The sequence below is a fragment of the Amblyomma mixtum genome, chromosome 1, assembly GCF_055824585.1.
Source record: "Amblyomma mixtum isolate Tamu chromosome 1, ASM5582458v1, whole genome shotgun sequence".
NCBI lineage: Eukaryota > Metazoa > Arthropoda > Arachnida > Ixodida > Ixodidae > Amblyomma > Amblyomma mixtum.
Window position 1 is genome coordinate 27,887,925 of NC_143012.1, and position 14,939 is coordinate 27,902,863.

Sequence of the window (14,939 nt, forward strand, 5' to 3'; positions counted from 1 at the left end):
CGAGGGGTTTGCTTCTAAGCCTTGTAGTGGGACTCCTGAAGCATTCGTGGTAGTCCCACCCACTGGAGGAGGCAGAAACAGAAATCACCTTACCTTCAGGAAATTTGGAGCGCTGGAGATGCATTACGAACCACACAGTGTGGCTCGCAAGCAAATTCCCTGGGCTCCAAACTTTTGACAAAGGCTGTACATCTTGTACAGAAGAAGGTGGATGACGAAAGTCGTTGGAACTATTGTCGGATACAACTCAAGAAGGAAGCGGCTTCTCCCCGTGAATGGACCACCTTCCAGCCAATGGCGTCGGCAGATTCTCATGAGCCATGCTGGCGTGACAATACAGGGAGTAGCAGATGAAAGGGGACAGTACTTACCCGGCTTGTCACGCTTGCAGGCTCATGAGAATCGACCGACGACATTGGCTGGAAGGGGCTTCTTTGTCGGCGAAAAGTCGCTTAGTTCTTGAGTTGTACCCGACTATAACATTAGCTTCACGGGATTCTCGAATGGCATGGAAAGAAATCACTACTAGGTGCAGCACTCCGAGAAAAAGCTGCGAGTTCACTTTGAACAAAGTAAAAGTGTTAAAGCGCAACTAAATAATTTTTAGAATTCGACGAACTTAAAGGGAGGAGGGGGGGGGGTTAAAATGTGTGAAATTTTTTAGGCAGAGCAGGCGAAGTCTTTATGGGCTAGCATTTGAAACGGTGACGTGATAGCGCGACGGCTCACAGCGCCAGAAGGGGTGCACGATGACGTCATCTTCGGGGTGGTACATTCCCTAAGCAGAAACGTTCTCTCTGACGAAATAAAAGCAACGCCACCTAGGGCAAAGCCCGCGAAGCATTTTTAGCGGCATCCGACGACCGACTGCAATGTTTGGGCGAAGCAGCGGGAATTTGAAATGTCGCCATACGTGACGTCTTCAACAAGCTTCTCCTCACTCCTTCAAAGCTACGAGGAAAAGCCTGAGTTCAAGTAGGCGATTACGTCACCATTTTTGTTGCCAGCAAAAACCAAAAAAAAAAAATATGAAAAACTTCGCATGTTTTACATATAGGCTTCATATGCTTGGATCCTTGAATATCGTCCAATTCTGACAAAAATAGAAACGTTTCAGCTGCCCTTTAATCTTCGCGTTTTTGTTTAGGGTTGGTGCCTGAAGCCAGTAAACTGAGCCTGCGGTCTAGACGCTCGCCACGGTCAACAACAATGAAATCTTTATGACAACCAAAGTAATCTGGTGAGGCTGATTTACGTTGTCCCGTATGGGCCTCAAACGACGGCAAAGAGTATAGTGTTTCCCACTTTTCGCCGCAGATCTTGCCCAATTCATTTCATAACCCGACCGGCTATTCCACTAACTCCTGCCTACGACGGAAATGTTCCCCTGCGCCTTCACATTCGCAGGTGGTTCACCTGATCGAGGCGGAAATCGAGGCACTGAGAGAACTCTGGTACAGCAGGCTGTGCTTCAAGTGCTTCGTCACGTGCCCGTGCAAGTCGATACCGTGCGCGCAGCACTCGTCCAAGGACTGCCAGGAGCAGGCGTGCCTACACTTCCTGCCACTCGACGAATGCCTGCACAGAAAGGTGGGAGATCGTGAACGTAACGAAAAGGCCACTGCGCGATTGGAGCCTCGGCGTGTAGCGCTTTCAAGGCGTATTACAACAAAGCGCGCTCGGTTTAGATTCTACACATTAAGCACGAATATGCCTGTATATGGGTGTAAAAAGGTACTAACCTGTCCTGCAGTTGATTGGCGAGTGAAATAAGAATGCTATCGTATTTTCTCCGCATCAGTCAAATTGATCGCCCTTAATCTTTTCTTACTTTTCTGCTTATTACTGCGGTTCGATATGTTCATGCTGTTTTCCCAAGCCTTGGAAGAACACAAGCTTTCCGTCAGCTGAGCATTTGTCTAAGACAGCGTCTTCACACAGGTCGTGTACTGCGACTACAGACGAGTCCAGACAGAGTTCGTGAGGCGGCACTTTCCATACGCATCGTTTCATGGCATGAGAGGATACAGTGAGTATACTCTGCCAAGACTTCCACCATGGACGAAGGAATTCTTTCCTTCCTCCATGATTTCCACGGGAACTTTCATGAAGGAAGTAAAGAAGTCAGGAGCGGCCCTTATGTCAGATTTTTTGAAGCCGGACGTGAAGCCCCTCCCCCTATTCTTAGCCGCCGTCTCAGCTCGCTTGCGCATGCGCAGTAGACAATGCAGCAGACGACGCCGTTGCGACCAACGTTTCTACTGGCAGCGCCGTCACTCTTTTAAGGCGAAAGCCTTTAATGCCTCATCGTTGTCGGCAGAAGGTTGTCAGCAGAGGTGTCACGCTTATCGTTTGGTCGAAATGGTTATGACGTCATAGTGCGCGGATTCGAAGTAATGAGGTCATCCGCGGATGCCTGACGCCCCCTTTTGGAGCAGACGGCAACTAATAAAAAATAGTTGTCGTCCGCTCCGACAGGGGACGCAAGGCGTCCGTGGGTGACCACATTACACACCTCATACAGTCTCGCAGTCTACGCCAAACAGTGCTCCAGGAAAGGCTTTCGTCTTGCAGCACTTTATAGAGCCAAAGTGTCCCCTGAATTTTTTTTGGCGCGCAGCTCGGATAGCGAGGGCCTCTCCTGAGCTTTCCTTCCTCCATGGTGACTTTCAACGCGCAAAGATGGCGCCACTTTAACCTCTGCGCTATATGACGTCTGGAGTGCAACTCGCTGTTCTTCTAATCGAGTTCTCTCTCCAACAAGGCGCGGGGATGCGGCGCGCTTCGAGCGCCACCGCGGTCTGGGACACGGACCAGCCTCCGCTGGGCTTCTCAGCCTTCGGCTGGGAGGAACGCTTCGGCCAGTGCGCCTGGGAGGAGCCACCCTGGCTGCGCGACGCCGCCAGGCTACTCGAGTCCGGCAACACTGGTCGGGACTGGCTGGCCCTCGCCAAGAGACTCGGTACGCACCACGTGACATACTAGGGACCATAGAGGTTGCGCAGGGGTTAGTTAGTCCTTAGGGGACTGGTTTTGCCGTCCTCCAAAGGGGAACCATTACTTAAGAAGCATGCGATGAAAGTACTGTCTTCTTCTTTATGTATCGTCTCCTGCAAAGTTTTAATGCGAATGCATCAAAAGCCTAATCGGGAAGAAAATGTGACGTCGGTCGTCTGGATGGATGGAAGTGACGTCAACAGAACCAAGGGCATCCGCAGAACATTTTGCGGGGGGGGGGGGGGGGGGGGGGGAGGCAGTAGGTTAGCGCCAAAAAAGCACTATAAAAGTACGCACATGAAACCAAAATTAGAAACAGCAAATTAGTGCTAGGCTTGGAGAACATACATTGGATTTCATTAATGAACAAAGAATTAAACTTAATAAGCGAAATGCGAAAGTTACTATCACCTAAGCTTTCTAATCAAGCTGAGTAGTTGCTTTCTGCTAGTGCATAAAAATATCCGAAATTCTAGGCAAGTGGGCAGCTTCCCCCCCCCCCCCCCCTCCGTATGCCCATGAACAGAACGGATAACTTCTATTGGCTGGAAGAAAATGACATCATTTGCGATAATGGCATCAACAGCTTGGAATAATTTCATATTGCCAATTAGGTGCCTTTGTGATTTTTTGTTTTAAACTATTGCTTCTTTGGAGACTGACTCCAAAGGGACCGTTAAACTCAGTCTCCCCACGGTTTGCCGCACGGACTGGTGGAGCAGTCGGTTCCATTTTTATCAACTTTTTGGCTCATCGAATGCAGAACTACGCTGGCTATAGAACGGAACAAACCAAGAGGACAACACCAAACAACGCCGTCCCGTCTTCTTTAAAATTCGACACGGACACGAAGGCAGACAGGGACGAACGCGTTTCGTAAATTACGAACATTGATCTAGATGTGAAGCCCACAATTAGGATGGTCGAATGGGCTAGTCGGTGCTCAGGCCAGTCGAGTTTTAGTGCTTCCCAAATGACGTTTGAGCCCCGACTAGCCCAATCCACCACCCTTGTAGTTGCTGCCAGTTTGTTATGCATACCAGCGACGATGTTAAAGAACTTCACGCCCTTCGATGTCAACGAAAGGTATCGATATCGACAGTGTTTTTCAAGTCAAGATTTTGTTGCTCTGGTTACTCGACGCCACAGTACTTGTAGCATTCGAAGACATCGCGTTACGGATTGCGTGATACGAGGCTTAGCCATCACTCTAGACAGAAAAGAATAAAAAGGGAGTAGGCTGCCCTCTAGCCCATTCCCCTTTGAAAGGGAGTGCACTAGAGGAGAGCTTTCGTCCTATTTACTCCCATAAAGGAGTATTGGTGTTTGGAGTGAGCGGATGCTGCAGGCCAGAGAATTACGTTCGTGAAATCACAAGGAAGCCTTATAATTCAGTCGCAAAGCTCGCTAAGGGTTATGTCACACATCCAACCTGACGGTCGCGCACAGACAGAGCTATAGAAATGAGTAAAAAAATCTCTGCCTCTCCCGTAACCGAGAGTAGAGTAAGCATGAAATGTTTACGGGCATAACACATTGGTTGTAGATGGTACTAGTCAAAATATTGAAATGGATCTAGTGTTCAACACACCACACCCCACCACACCACACTCTTCTTCTTGTGTCGAAGCGATCGCCTGCAATAGTGCGGGCTAGGTAGGCAGCCGCGAACCGTGACGGCCTTGTCGCTTTCGGGAGCGCCCGCATAATCATGGCGTTGTCGGCAGGGGCGAGCTAGAGTTTCCGTAGTCTTCTGCTGTGGCGTGAAGCCCCAGAGGCCGGTCTTTTACATGCGTGAGTGTGGGACCGCAGCGCCATCCTTGGGGACGGCGCGGAAGCAGTTTTTCAGCCCCAAGGCCCATCTCGCCCTGGAGCTCCCCTCTTAATCTAAGTGGCCGTCTCTCAAAGCCCCTAACAGATCACGTATGAGTCTCGTTAAATCTCGTACGGTGCCCGGATGTTCTCGTTTCAGTGCCCGGATGAGTGTGTAGCGCCCGGCGACGCTATAAAGCGCAGGCGCTGCGATCGGCGTTCCCGCGACAGAAGAAAATAAAGAACGACAGCGCGTGCTCGGAGCGCACGCCCGGCACACGCAGTCCGGAACTAGAAGCCTGCCACGCTGGTCGTCTCTGTCTGGTGCTCCGCTGCGACCCCCGCAAATCTTCAACAGTGGTGACCTGGCGAACCGTGCCTTCTATCTCAGCGGCGTTCCAGCATGGCGTACTGGCAGCACCCAAGTTTCGACCCGCCGCTCCCGGCGTTCCGGCCTGCAGGCGTCGGCGGGTGGTTCGCCCAACTGGAGGCTGCGATGTACCTGAACGGCATCACCATCCAGCCGTTCAAACACGAAGTCCTTTGCGACATCCTCCCAGCCGACCTCCTGCGTCGGCTCACCTACTCTGCTTTCGGCGGCCGGCCATACGATGAGCTGCGTGCGGCCGTCTTGGCCGACTTCGGCGCCTACTACGTTCCGCCGCCGCTCTACGACGCAGCGGACCCGTTTTCGCCGCCGCCAGCCTCTGGCCCTGCACCGGCCTCGCTCGCGCCCACGCAGCCTTCATCAGAACCCGGCCCGCCTCAGCAGCCCCTCGCCGCATCGCCGCCACTCCCGTCCAGCGTCTCCAGCCCGGCTCTCTCTCTCGACGCCACACCAGGTGGGATCCGCACGAGCTTCGCCTCGCGTCCTTCTCCCACTAATATCGTACCCGCGTCTCTGGCCCTGCCTCTTTGCGCTTCAGTGGCGTTGTCGCCAGAGCCTCCTGCAGCCAAAGACGACTCTGCGGCAGCAGCCGTGCCGAGGCTTCCGGCATCTCTCTCTATCTCGTCACTACCGCCAACAGCTCTGCAGGCCTCTTCTGTGAGGTTGAAGCCGTCGCCCGCTGATGCTAAAGAGCCCTCGACAACGACCAAGCCTGCTTGTCACACTCCCAGCCCCTCCGAAGGTCCGCAGAGCACTACTCGTCATCAGGAGCAGGATGAGAAAGCCAACCCGGTGACAGCAGTAACAAGCACGGCGATCGCCTCCAGCCCCACTTTGCCTGAAACAGTTCCTGACCCAGTGTCAGCGCTTGCTCTCAAGCCCGACCATGCCCACCCGCGCATCAGCACTGGCCAGTCGCTCCGGACTGTCACTCCCGCTTTACCCCAGTACCTGGAATTGAACCCAGCAACTTCCTCCCGCATCGTCCCAGCTGTCACCGTTGTGCCGACGGTCCCACCACAGCTGCTGTCAGTCCATGGAGCCGTTTCGGCCGCTCCTGTGCTTGTGACCGCGTACACGGCGCGTCAGATCCCCATCGACATCAGCTGCAATGTTCCAGCACCGACGACGCTTGTGTCCGCGGGCAGCACTGCAAACGGTGACGGCCCGACCATGGTCTCCCCTGCTCCCATGTCCGTTGTCAGTTCGGCACTCTGCCTCATTCGCCCGTTGCGCAGCAGCCAGGCTCGTCCACCTGAGCCCGTGCACTCCACCCGACAGCTCTTCCCGGCCCCCGATATGAACTTACCGGACCTTGTAGCGACCCCGTGGGGACACTGTCACTCCAACTGCCTGCTTGCCTGCCGTGGCTACTCCATCTCTGCCCCGTCGGCGCGTATATTTCGACGTTCCGTCTAGGGGGGGGGGGGGGGGGGCGCTTTATAGCGCCCGGCGACGCTATAAAGCGCAGGCGCTGCGATCGGCGTTCCCGCGACAGAAGAAAATAAAGAACGACAGCGCGTGCTCGGAGCGCACGCCCGGCACACGCAGTCCGGAATTAGAAGCCTGCCACGCTGGTCGTCTCTGTCTGGTGCTCCGCTGCGACCCCCGCAAATCTTCAACAAGTGGAATTCAGTGCCCGGATGATGGCTCTCGGTCTCGGCGTGACGTCACCACACTGCCGACAACGCGAGCTAAAAGCATTTCATGCTTAAAAGAGGGTGTGCTGTTCTCTAGCGCACTCCCTTTCATAAAAGGGAGTGCACGAAAAGACAGCTTACTCCCTTTTTATGCCCATATAGGCGTATTCGTGTGCAGAGTGTAGTATTTTTTTTTTATTCTTCATCTAGCTTCCGCGAAGAAACAGCGGCACGTTTGGGGGTAACTTGGTGCCTTCCGTTAACTGACTTGCACAAGCACCGAGGGATGTTCCGCTCTGATTTCGCAGCTAGTCACATAAGTGTCACTCGCTAAACACTTGTCTATATCTCTCTCCTTGGTGTTGCTAGCAGCATACACTGAGGATACAGGACTTCTATTAGTCCCACTGAAGCAGCAGCGTTCCACTCCATCCCACAGGCGGTTTACGGCCCGCGCGTGTCCTTCCTGCCGCGCAGGCTACACGGACAAGGAGCTGAGCCGATTCGTGGAGGAGACCAGCCCCGGGGTGGCGCTGCTTCGCGACTGGCGCGAGAGCAACGGCGCCACCCGCTACTGCATCGACGTGCTCATCTCGTGCCTGCAGCAGATCAGCAGGCAGGATGTTGCTAGGCTCATCCAGGACGAACTGGGTGAGTGAACAGACAGGGTATACTCTTGACTGACAGCTGTGCCCTTATTTATTTATTGAATACTGCGGACATGCTGTATGTCCAAGCAGGAGAGGGAAATACATACAGGTGGGAAAAGCAAAACAGGTGCGACAGTACCGAACGATATAAATACCACAAAACAAGCAACGCAAAAGTACAATTGAAAACGCGGTTACAGTACAGCTACTAAACCAGCAGTGAAAATCAAGAATGATTACAAAGCAACGGAGAGTTCTCCGGTAGAGCATTCCATTGAGAAACTGTTCGCGGAAAAAATGAAAACCTGTTGGTATTTGTGCGTGCAAAAATAGGTTTCAAGGCTAAGGGCATGCTTATGGCGCGAGGCTCGTGTAGAATCATTAACGATGTAATTTTCAGGTCGGATACCAAGTCGAGAAAAGTATAATGAATGAAGGAAGTTGAGACGGGCTTTCTTCCTGCTATCTGCAAGTCGTTCTAAGTCTGCGAGTTTCAACATGGCGGAAGGAGAGACTTCTATAGCATTAGAGACTTCTATAGCATAGCGTATACCAACTGGCCAAGTACCGGCAGCTGGCGCCATCTGTGCGCACACACTGGCGACAGTGTACACATTGGCGCACACTGGCACAGTGGGCGGTGCTCTCTGGTTGGTCCTTGTGGTCACGTGACGTCGATGAGATCATCACCGTCTCGACCCATCAGAAAATTTCTTGACATCGGACATCGTCGTGGTCTCGGTGTGACAATCACTCTAATGCTAACGCATCAAAGGGGACATGGCCATGCAGAGTGGTCTTCAGAAGGAAGCCAGCCAGAAAGCCGCATTGCGATTATCTGTACCGACCGCGCAGAGCCCGAATCACTGGCGCCTCCGGTGTTCATCAGCTACCAGTGGGACGCCCAGGAGGTGGTGCTCAACATCCGGCAGCACCTCGAGTTCTCCGGCTTCCCCTGCTGGATGGACGTGGGACAGGTCGGAGGAGGGGACTCCCTCTACGGCAAGATCTACGAGGGCATCAGCAGGGCAAAGGTATACGGTACACGCGTAGTGCTGCGACTGCAAGGCAACAACGCCGTTGAATTGTTGTCTCGCCGCAAATTGCTCTGAAAGGCGCGGCAAGTCTAGGGGCCTTATTATGCGGCTTTTTTGCCGAACGCAGTTCAGAAAGTCTCAATTTGTAGAATTTCGGCGGATATTTATGAGCAGTTGCTCCCTTGACTGAAATCAACTTCACTTTAGGGATTCACTCCCCTAGGATACTTCTCTTCCCCGCCACGCTGTCCTAGATCTACTCCTCTGAACATTAAACAACCTCATGGCTGCCTTCGGCCCACTCGTGACAAAGAAGCATTGCGGCGCTCACGTACTGGCTCGACAAGAATGGGTCATCTGTATGCATGTGGTCTCACTTCCATCATGTGACTTCATCTGTATTCACTTGGTGGTCCTTAGCCATATGGCCCTAAGAGCAGGCATCGTCGGGAAGAAGTGAAGGGAGGGGGGGGGGGGCAAGAAAAAAGGGCTCAGTTCTGAGTCTTAACTCCTTCCTGCGGAAAAGCGAAAGTCTGGAAGCCTTCCTTTCTCTGGTTCCTCGTGCACTGTAGTCGCTTTCTTTAACAACTCATGTTCGGTGCGGGTATGCAAGCCTCGCCAAGAAGGTTTTTTTTTTCCCTTGGGTGATGATGTCCGCACAGGTGGTGCTCTGCTGCCTGACGCCCCGGTACGCCTCCTCCTCGTCGTGTGCGCGCGAGCTGAGCTTGGCCGACGTGCTGCACAAGCCCATCGTGCCGGTAATGGTCGAACCGACGCCCTGGCCTCCACCCGGACCACTGGCCGTCGTACTCAGCGCACTTGTCTATGTCGACCTCTGCGGTGAGTGTAGCGCTTGGGCCAACTAATACATATTAAGGCGAAAGCCTTTAATGGCTCATGCTCGCGGTACCCGTCCGTGCGCTGGAATCATGCCAACTGTGGCCTCTCCTCCGCGCAGCGGCGCTACCTCCTCCCCTCCTTAGCAACCGGCGCGCCGGTGGGGGGGGGGGGCACAGCTGTGCATAGCAACCGTGACGTCACACAGTAGCGGTAGAACGAGCGCGCGCGCTTCGGCGGTGGCAGCTGCACGGCCGCTCCTTCCCCAGACGTCTCGTTGCAGTCGAGTGAGTGAGACGCATGGCTCCGAAGCGGCCCAGTGATTCCGCGCGAAGCGGTTCGGGGAAGCGGCAATGGGATGACCACAAGGCTTACACCAAGCACACTTTAGAATTTCCAAAGTGTCTTCGGTAACTTTTTAAAGGACAGCCTCTCCGCCGATGATGACATTTAACTAGTCAGTGCCTATATTGCATTCAGAATAAGGCGTCGCGTATATGTGAGAACTTGAGGCTCTTGTGTCTCCTGAGCGCCGATCACCCCGATCCTGCGCTACACTGGCTTCAGAAATGCATAACCGGGCAGCATCTTATCTTTTAGATGCTTCAATACGCTCTTCTGTCGCTGGAGTTGTCAGAAAGCGCCATCTACTGTCAGAATAAGGAAATTCATGAGAACATCGGCGTATATGTCCTTGCATCAGTGGCTTCAGCAGCCGGCGCCACTGTGGAGGGTTTCAGTGAGGAATAAAACGCATGATCATTGATACAATACAATTGCTGACCTGAAAGAGGATTCATTTTTGTAATGGGGCGAACGAAAAAGTTACTATTACGGGTATATAACTTCTGGAACGGTATTCCAAAATATTAAAACAGCGGCCATTACGAGAAGAAACAAATATAACTGTGATACGACCTTAGAACATGACCAAACCATTCCAAACAACCGTGTTTATAGAGAAGGTTTCCACTTATAGTGAGCTGTACTCTGTTCTTCTCAACAGAACTAAAGTAGCTGTTTGGGTTTGTTGGTCAGTGATTATGGTTAAAGATCAGTGATCATGGTATCTGTGTTGGATAGTGTTCCCACGCCTACTGATTTATCTGGTCACGTAGGTCTTGGATGGCATTACAAAAGCTGCTCTTTTCTCAATAAATGTGTTGGTAGTCAGCGTCCGTCCTATCCACTTCTTCGTTTGTCCTTGTCTTTTCGCGCTGCATTCTTCAATCTCCTCAACAGGTATCGGCGGCCACGGGGGAAGCGGCCGCCGCGCCGACTGGGAGATGCGCTTCCAGGAGATCGTGGGCCGCGTGGCACAGTTCCTCGCGCCGCCCAGCAGTGCGCCCAGGCCGCACTCCAACAAGCACCGGGCGTCGCTCGCGCCGCTGCTGACCGCGCACGCCGCTGCAGCCGCCGCCGCCACTGCCACCAGCGGCAACAACGCAGCGTCCACGGGTGGCCTCGCCGCCAGGGCCGCCACGCCGTCGCCCAGAGCCAGCTTCAGCCAGGCCAACGCCGCGCGCAACGAAGACGAGAGGGTACATAGTCTTGCCTTTCGTGCAGTTAGGCTACAGTGCTCTTCCTCTGTACGCCGATGAGTGCGTGTTCCGACATTTTGCCGACGCTTCGCCGATGCTTCGCCGACGCTTTTAGGAATGTCTGTCGAATATGGCTGATATGCCATAGATGAGAAGGTTAGACCTACGGGCTCTGTCCTCCAACGCATCCACTTTTGATGACATGTGGCAAAGTTTGTCTGCATTTTCTTGAGCGACAGATTCTACGTAATCCAACTTGCGGGAACTCGGGAGCAATTGTGTTCAGTTTTTAGAAGCTGGTTCCGAATTTCCTCAAAATCCTGGCCATTTTGTGATAACTTTGCGTGCATTGTTTTACACTTCATTGAGCAGTGATAACTGGCCTGATTTCAGTTCTTCGAGTGAAAACAGTATGTCGCCAGTAGTTTCAGTGGAACGAAGATTAGGGCCCGGATTTAATTCGACATCGCCCGACAAAACTAGCAATGATAGAGCAACTTCGGCACTCAGTCATACGCAACGGATAAACAATAGCGTGGGCTCGGCAACGCTAAGAGCGTACGGGGAGCATGTAACGAGCAGCAGTTCGTTACCTGCGCGTTACCTGCGTTAGCAGTGCGCTGCCGAGCGCACTGAAGAGCAATAGAAACATGCCGCGGCTCTTATCTTCTCCGGCTGATGTTGGTGATTTGACAGCTTGCGAACCTAGAGGTCCATCCGGTGCGCAGATGGGATGCTCCGTAGTGCACACTACAGGACAGGAGCGCATGGGCGCGGCAACACTTTCTGCTGACTTTCTTTTTTGTTAAAACGATTACGCACTGACGTCGCCGTGACGGCAATTTTTGGCGCATTTAGCACCGCAAAGAGCTGGAAGCATATTTGAACGGCTTGTCGCCGCCTACTCTGCTTTGCACTGCTAAAGCGTCGCTCTGTACCGCAAAATGGCGCCTGTGACGTCACGTGAATACCTGGGATAGGGTGGTCATTACTAGATTTAACGTTCATTCCTTCTCTCCCTTTTCCTTCGCAGGAGCTGCAGTCGTCTGCCTCTGTCCCGATGGACGACGACCGAGAATCCGACGCCAGTAATCCGGGATCGCCGCAGTCCTGGGACCGACCAAACCGAATGATCAACCGAGTTGTCCGCTGTTCCATCTGCACTATCATCTGACACGCGCAACATGTTTGTTGAAAATACAAAAAGACTGTTGTGGCTTGCTATCACTGACTCGTCTCGATTCGGAAAGTGCCGTCTACATACGGCATGCACCGTATGTAACAGTCATTACCTCCCCTCATTTCCCTTACTTTACCACTCCTTCCTGGAGCGCTTGGCTTCACTCGAGCTCGGCGGATGACCAACAGACGCTACCCGGCCGTGGCGGCCGCGTTTCGATGGCGGCGAAACGCGAAAAGCGCCCGTGTGCTGTGCGATGTCAGGTGCGCGAAATTATTCCGGAGCCCTCCACTACGGCACCTCACCCTTCCTTTTTTCGTTCACTCCCTTCTTTATTACTTCCCTTATGGCGCGGTTCGGGTGTCCACAGGGATATGTGAGACAGATACTGCGCCATTTCTTTTCCCCAAAAACCAATTTTCATTTTCTGTTGTGGAGGGCTCCGGAATAATTTCGACCACCTGGGGTTCTTTAATGTGCACTGACATCGCACAGCATACGGGCGCATTTTGTGTTTCGCAGCTATGGAGACGCGGCCGCCGTGGTGGGGGCTGAACCCGGGTCCACCGGTGCGTTTTAACCACTTAGCTGCGGCGGGTGTTAATACAGTCGAGCCCAGATAAATCGAGCCCGGCTATTTCAAATGATTGGCTGTATCGAAAACACGAATTATCCCCTTGAAAATACTGCGTAAAAGCATTGGGAAGTTCCTCAGTACATCGAACTTCAATGTACCCGGTCCTTCGATATATCGAACGGCACGACGAGGGACCCTGCAAGTGGATCTTTTCCTAGCTGCACTCTTCGATCACTTTTCGCGCGTGGACACAGGTCGGCTGCCTGGCTTTGAGATGTGGACATTGGGTGTGTTTGAAGGTGACCTTCGATCTCTTGTACTTGTTTTCCCACAGCAAATCTCTGTGATGCAGGTAAGCCAACCTATCTTAAAGGGGTCCTGCGACGTAGATAAAGCATGAGGTTTTAATTCTTTGTATACAGAGTAAGGAACATCGCGACTCGTGAACGCCCAAAGAGACCGCCGAAATCGTAATATTTAATATTTTGATCTCCAGAAACGCTCGTTTTGAGCCGATGGTGTCGCAACGCAGCGGTCATTTGCGGCAGCGGAAATGAGATGGCATCCAGATTGGGCGCTGCCTTTCTGATTGGTTGGGCGTCCAGTTTGAATACTGTTCCTTTATACTTGCGAAATGGATCCAAAATATTATGTCTCTGAGTACTGAAAGCTTTTCGTATGCCACAAAAAGTGGAAAGAAGCAGTGAAAGCGAACGAAAACTCACAAGAATAACGCTACACGGGAGACACTTTCGATTACGCTACCAACCTTCGTGGGGGCGAGCGCTGTTCAAAAATAGGTTCAAACCGCACCAAAAGGCAGCGAAAGAAAAAGCTAGTGGACACACCTTGCTCAAAATTGTGAAGAGCACGTCGATGCAAGGAGCGCTTCACTAGCCTGAGAGCAATGTCTGTATTCTCGCTTTTAGAATAGGGTAGGCTTATCTACTGCCGTTTTCTATATACCGAATTACCATTATATCGAACTATTTCGCGATCCTCTCTCAGTTCGATATATCCGGGCGTGACCGCAATGGTTTCGTGACTGCTGCACTGCGCGCGACACGGGGATGGGAAACACCGGCTACTGCTAGCCAACTTGAGTGAAAGCAGTTTGCTTCGATATTCCTTTCCTTCTCGCTGCTCGAAGTTGGCTTAGATTGATGGGCTGCAACTTTCTAAAGACAGACAGGCTACTTTCGCAGAAATAAAATCAGATGAAAAAAAAAATGGCTGAGGCTTAAGGTTCAGCCTAGTCAGATGCGAAGCATATTGATGGCTAGGCTTGGTAATACATGGCTTTCCTTGGTTGAATACTTGGTCATTTTAATACAACCACTAGAAGCCTTCGTCGTGGGGGAAGACAACGGCATGGCTACAGCGGAACGCCGACTAACCCCGAGACGCGCGTTGGGTGAGCGCCTGCATTGCCACGGAAGCCGCGTCCGCCTGCCCGGTGGAGCGAGCGTTTCACCTACACCGAGTGTGAACGCGCGTTCGAAATGCGCGGGAGTGCCGCTCGAGGACATTCCGGCGTCTGTGCGATGGCATCGTTCTCCCTCTCCCAGCGCGTGACGGCGATCTGTCGCGACGTCATCGTGTCACGTGGTGTGGCATCATCGTGTCGCGTAATTTGGAGGCGCACAACCACAGCGACGGCGCGAGGTGGGCCCCCGTTTCTCCACTGTCGTGACGTCATCGTGTCACGTGGTGTGACGTCATGTATCACGTGATTTGGAGGCGCATAACCACGGTGAAGGGCTGAAGTGGTAGCTAAAGTAGTATGCTTCGCATAAAAATCAGAAATAAATAGAGGTACCGCCACCTCCGGCCGTTTTCGTAAGCCCACTGCAGTGGCGTCAGGTGAGCTTTCTGATGATGACGATAAATTTCAAGTACGCAAGGACGGCTTTTCCTGTCAAGTCAAGGTTCCTGCCAAACTAATGCCTCATCTCTTCCCAACGCTCCATAGTTGACATTCGATGACGTCGTGACGATGAGTTTTATTGGGGCAGGGCAGCTTTGGGTAAGGGGCGCCATGACACAATATATTTCTTTTGTGGAGTTCGAGACTAATTTTATCAGCATTTCGCCCCAGAGAAGCTGCGGGCCTCAGTCCAGGGGATGTCGGCACCCATTTGAAACCGGCGGGTACTTGTCGGGGCTTGGGATCGAAACCCGCACCTCTAGCACATGAGGCGGATAGCGGTTGCAGTAGGTGAGGTTTTTCTTGAACAAAGCAAAACACGACACGATGGACTTTATCCATCGACCATTTGA

The 14,939-nt window shown here is 52.7% G+C and overlaps 1 protein-coding gene across 2 annotated transcripts in view; it reads left to right on the forward strand.

The window, feature by feature from the left end:
* Positions 1 to 12,114, forward strand: part of LOC149365847 (uncharacterized) — a 46,037-nt gene extending 33,923 nt beyond the window's left edge. For both annotated transcript variants that reach the window (XM_089546712.1, XM_089546717.1), the window contains exons 16-23: positions 1,408 to 1,590; positions 1,942 to 2,029; positions 2,765 to 2,962; positions 7,315 to 7,488; positions 8,343 to 8,521; positions 9,187 to 9,364; positions 10,604 to 10,902; positions 11,936 to 12,114. In XM_089546712.1, coding sequence (XP_089402838.1) covers positions 1,408 to 1,590; positions 1,942 to 2,029; positions 2,765 to 2,962; positions 7,315 to 7,488; positions 8,343 to 8,521; positions 9,187 to 9,364; positions 10,604 to 10,902; positions 11,936 to 12,076 — 1,440 coding nt within the window. In that variant the 3' untranslated portion in view covers positions 12,077 to 12,114. The remainder of the gene's footprint in view (positions 1 to 1,407; positions 1,591 to 1,941; positions 2,030 to 2,764; positions 2,963 to 7,314; positions 7,489 to 8,342; positions 8,522 to 9,186; positions 9,365 to 10,603; positions 10,903 to 11,935) is intronic.
* Positions 12,115 to 14,939: the final 2,825 nt, after the last annotated feature.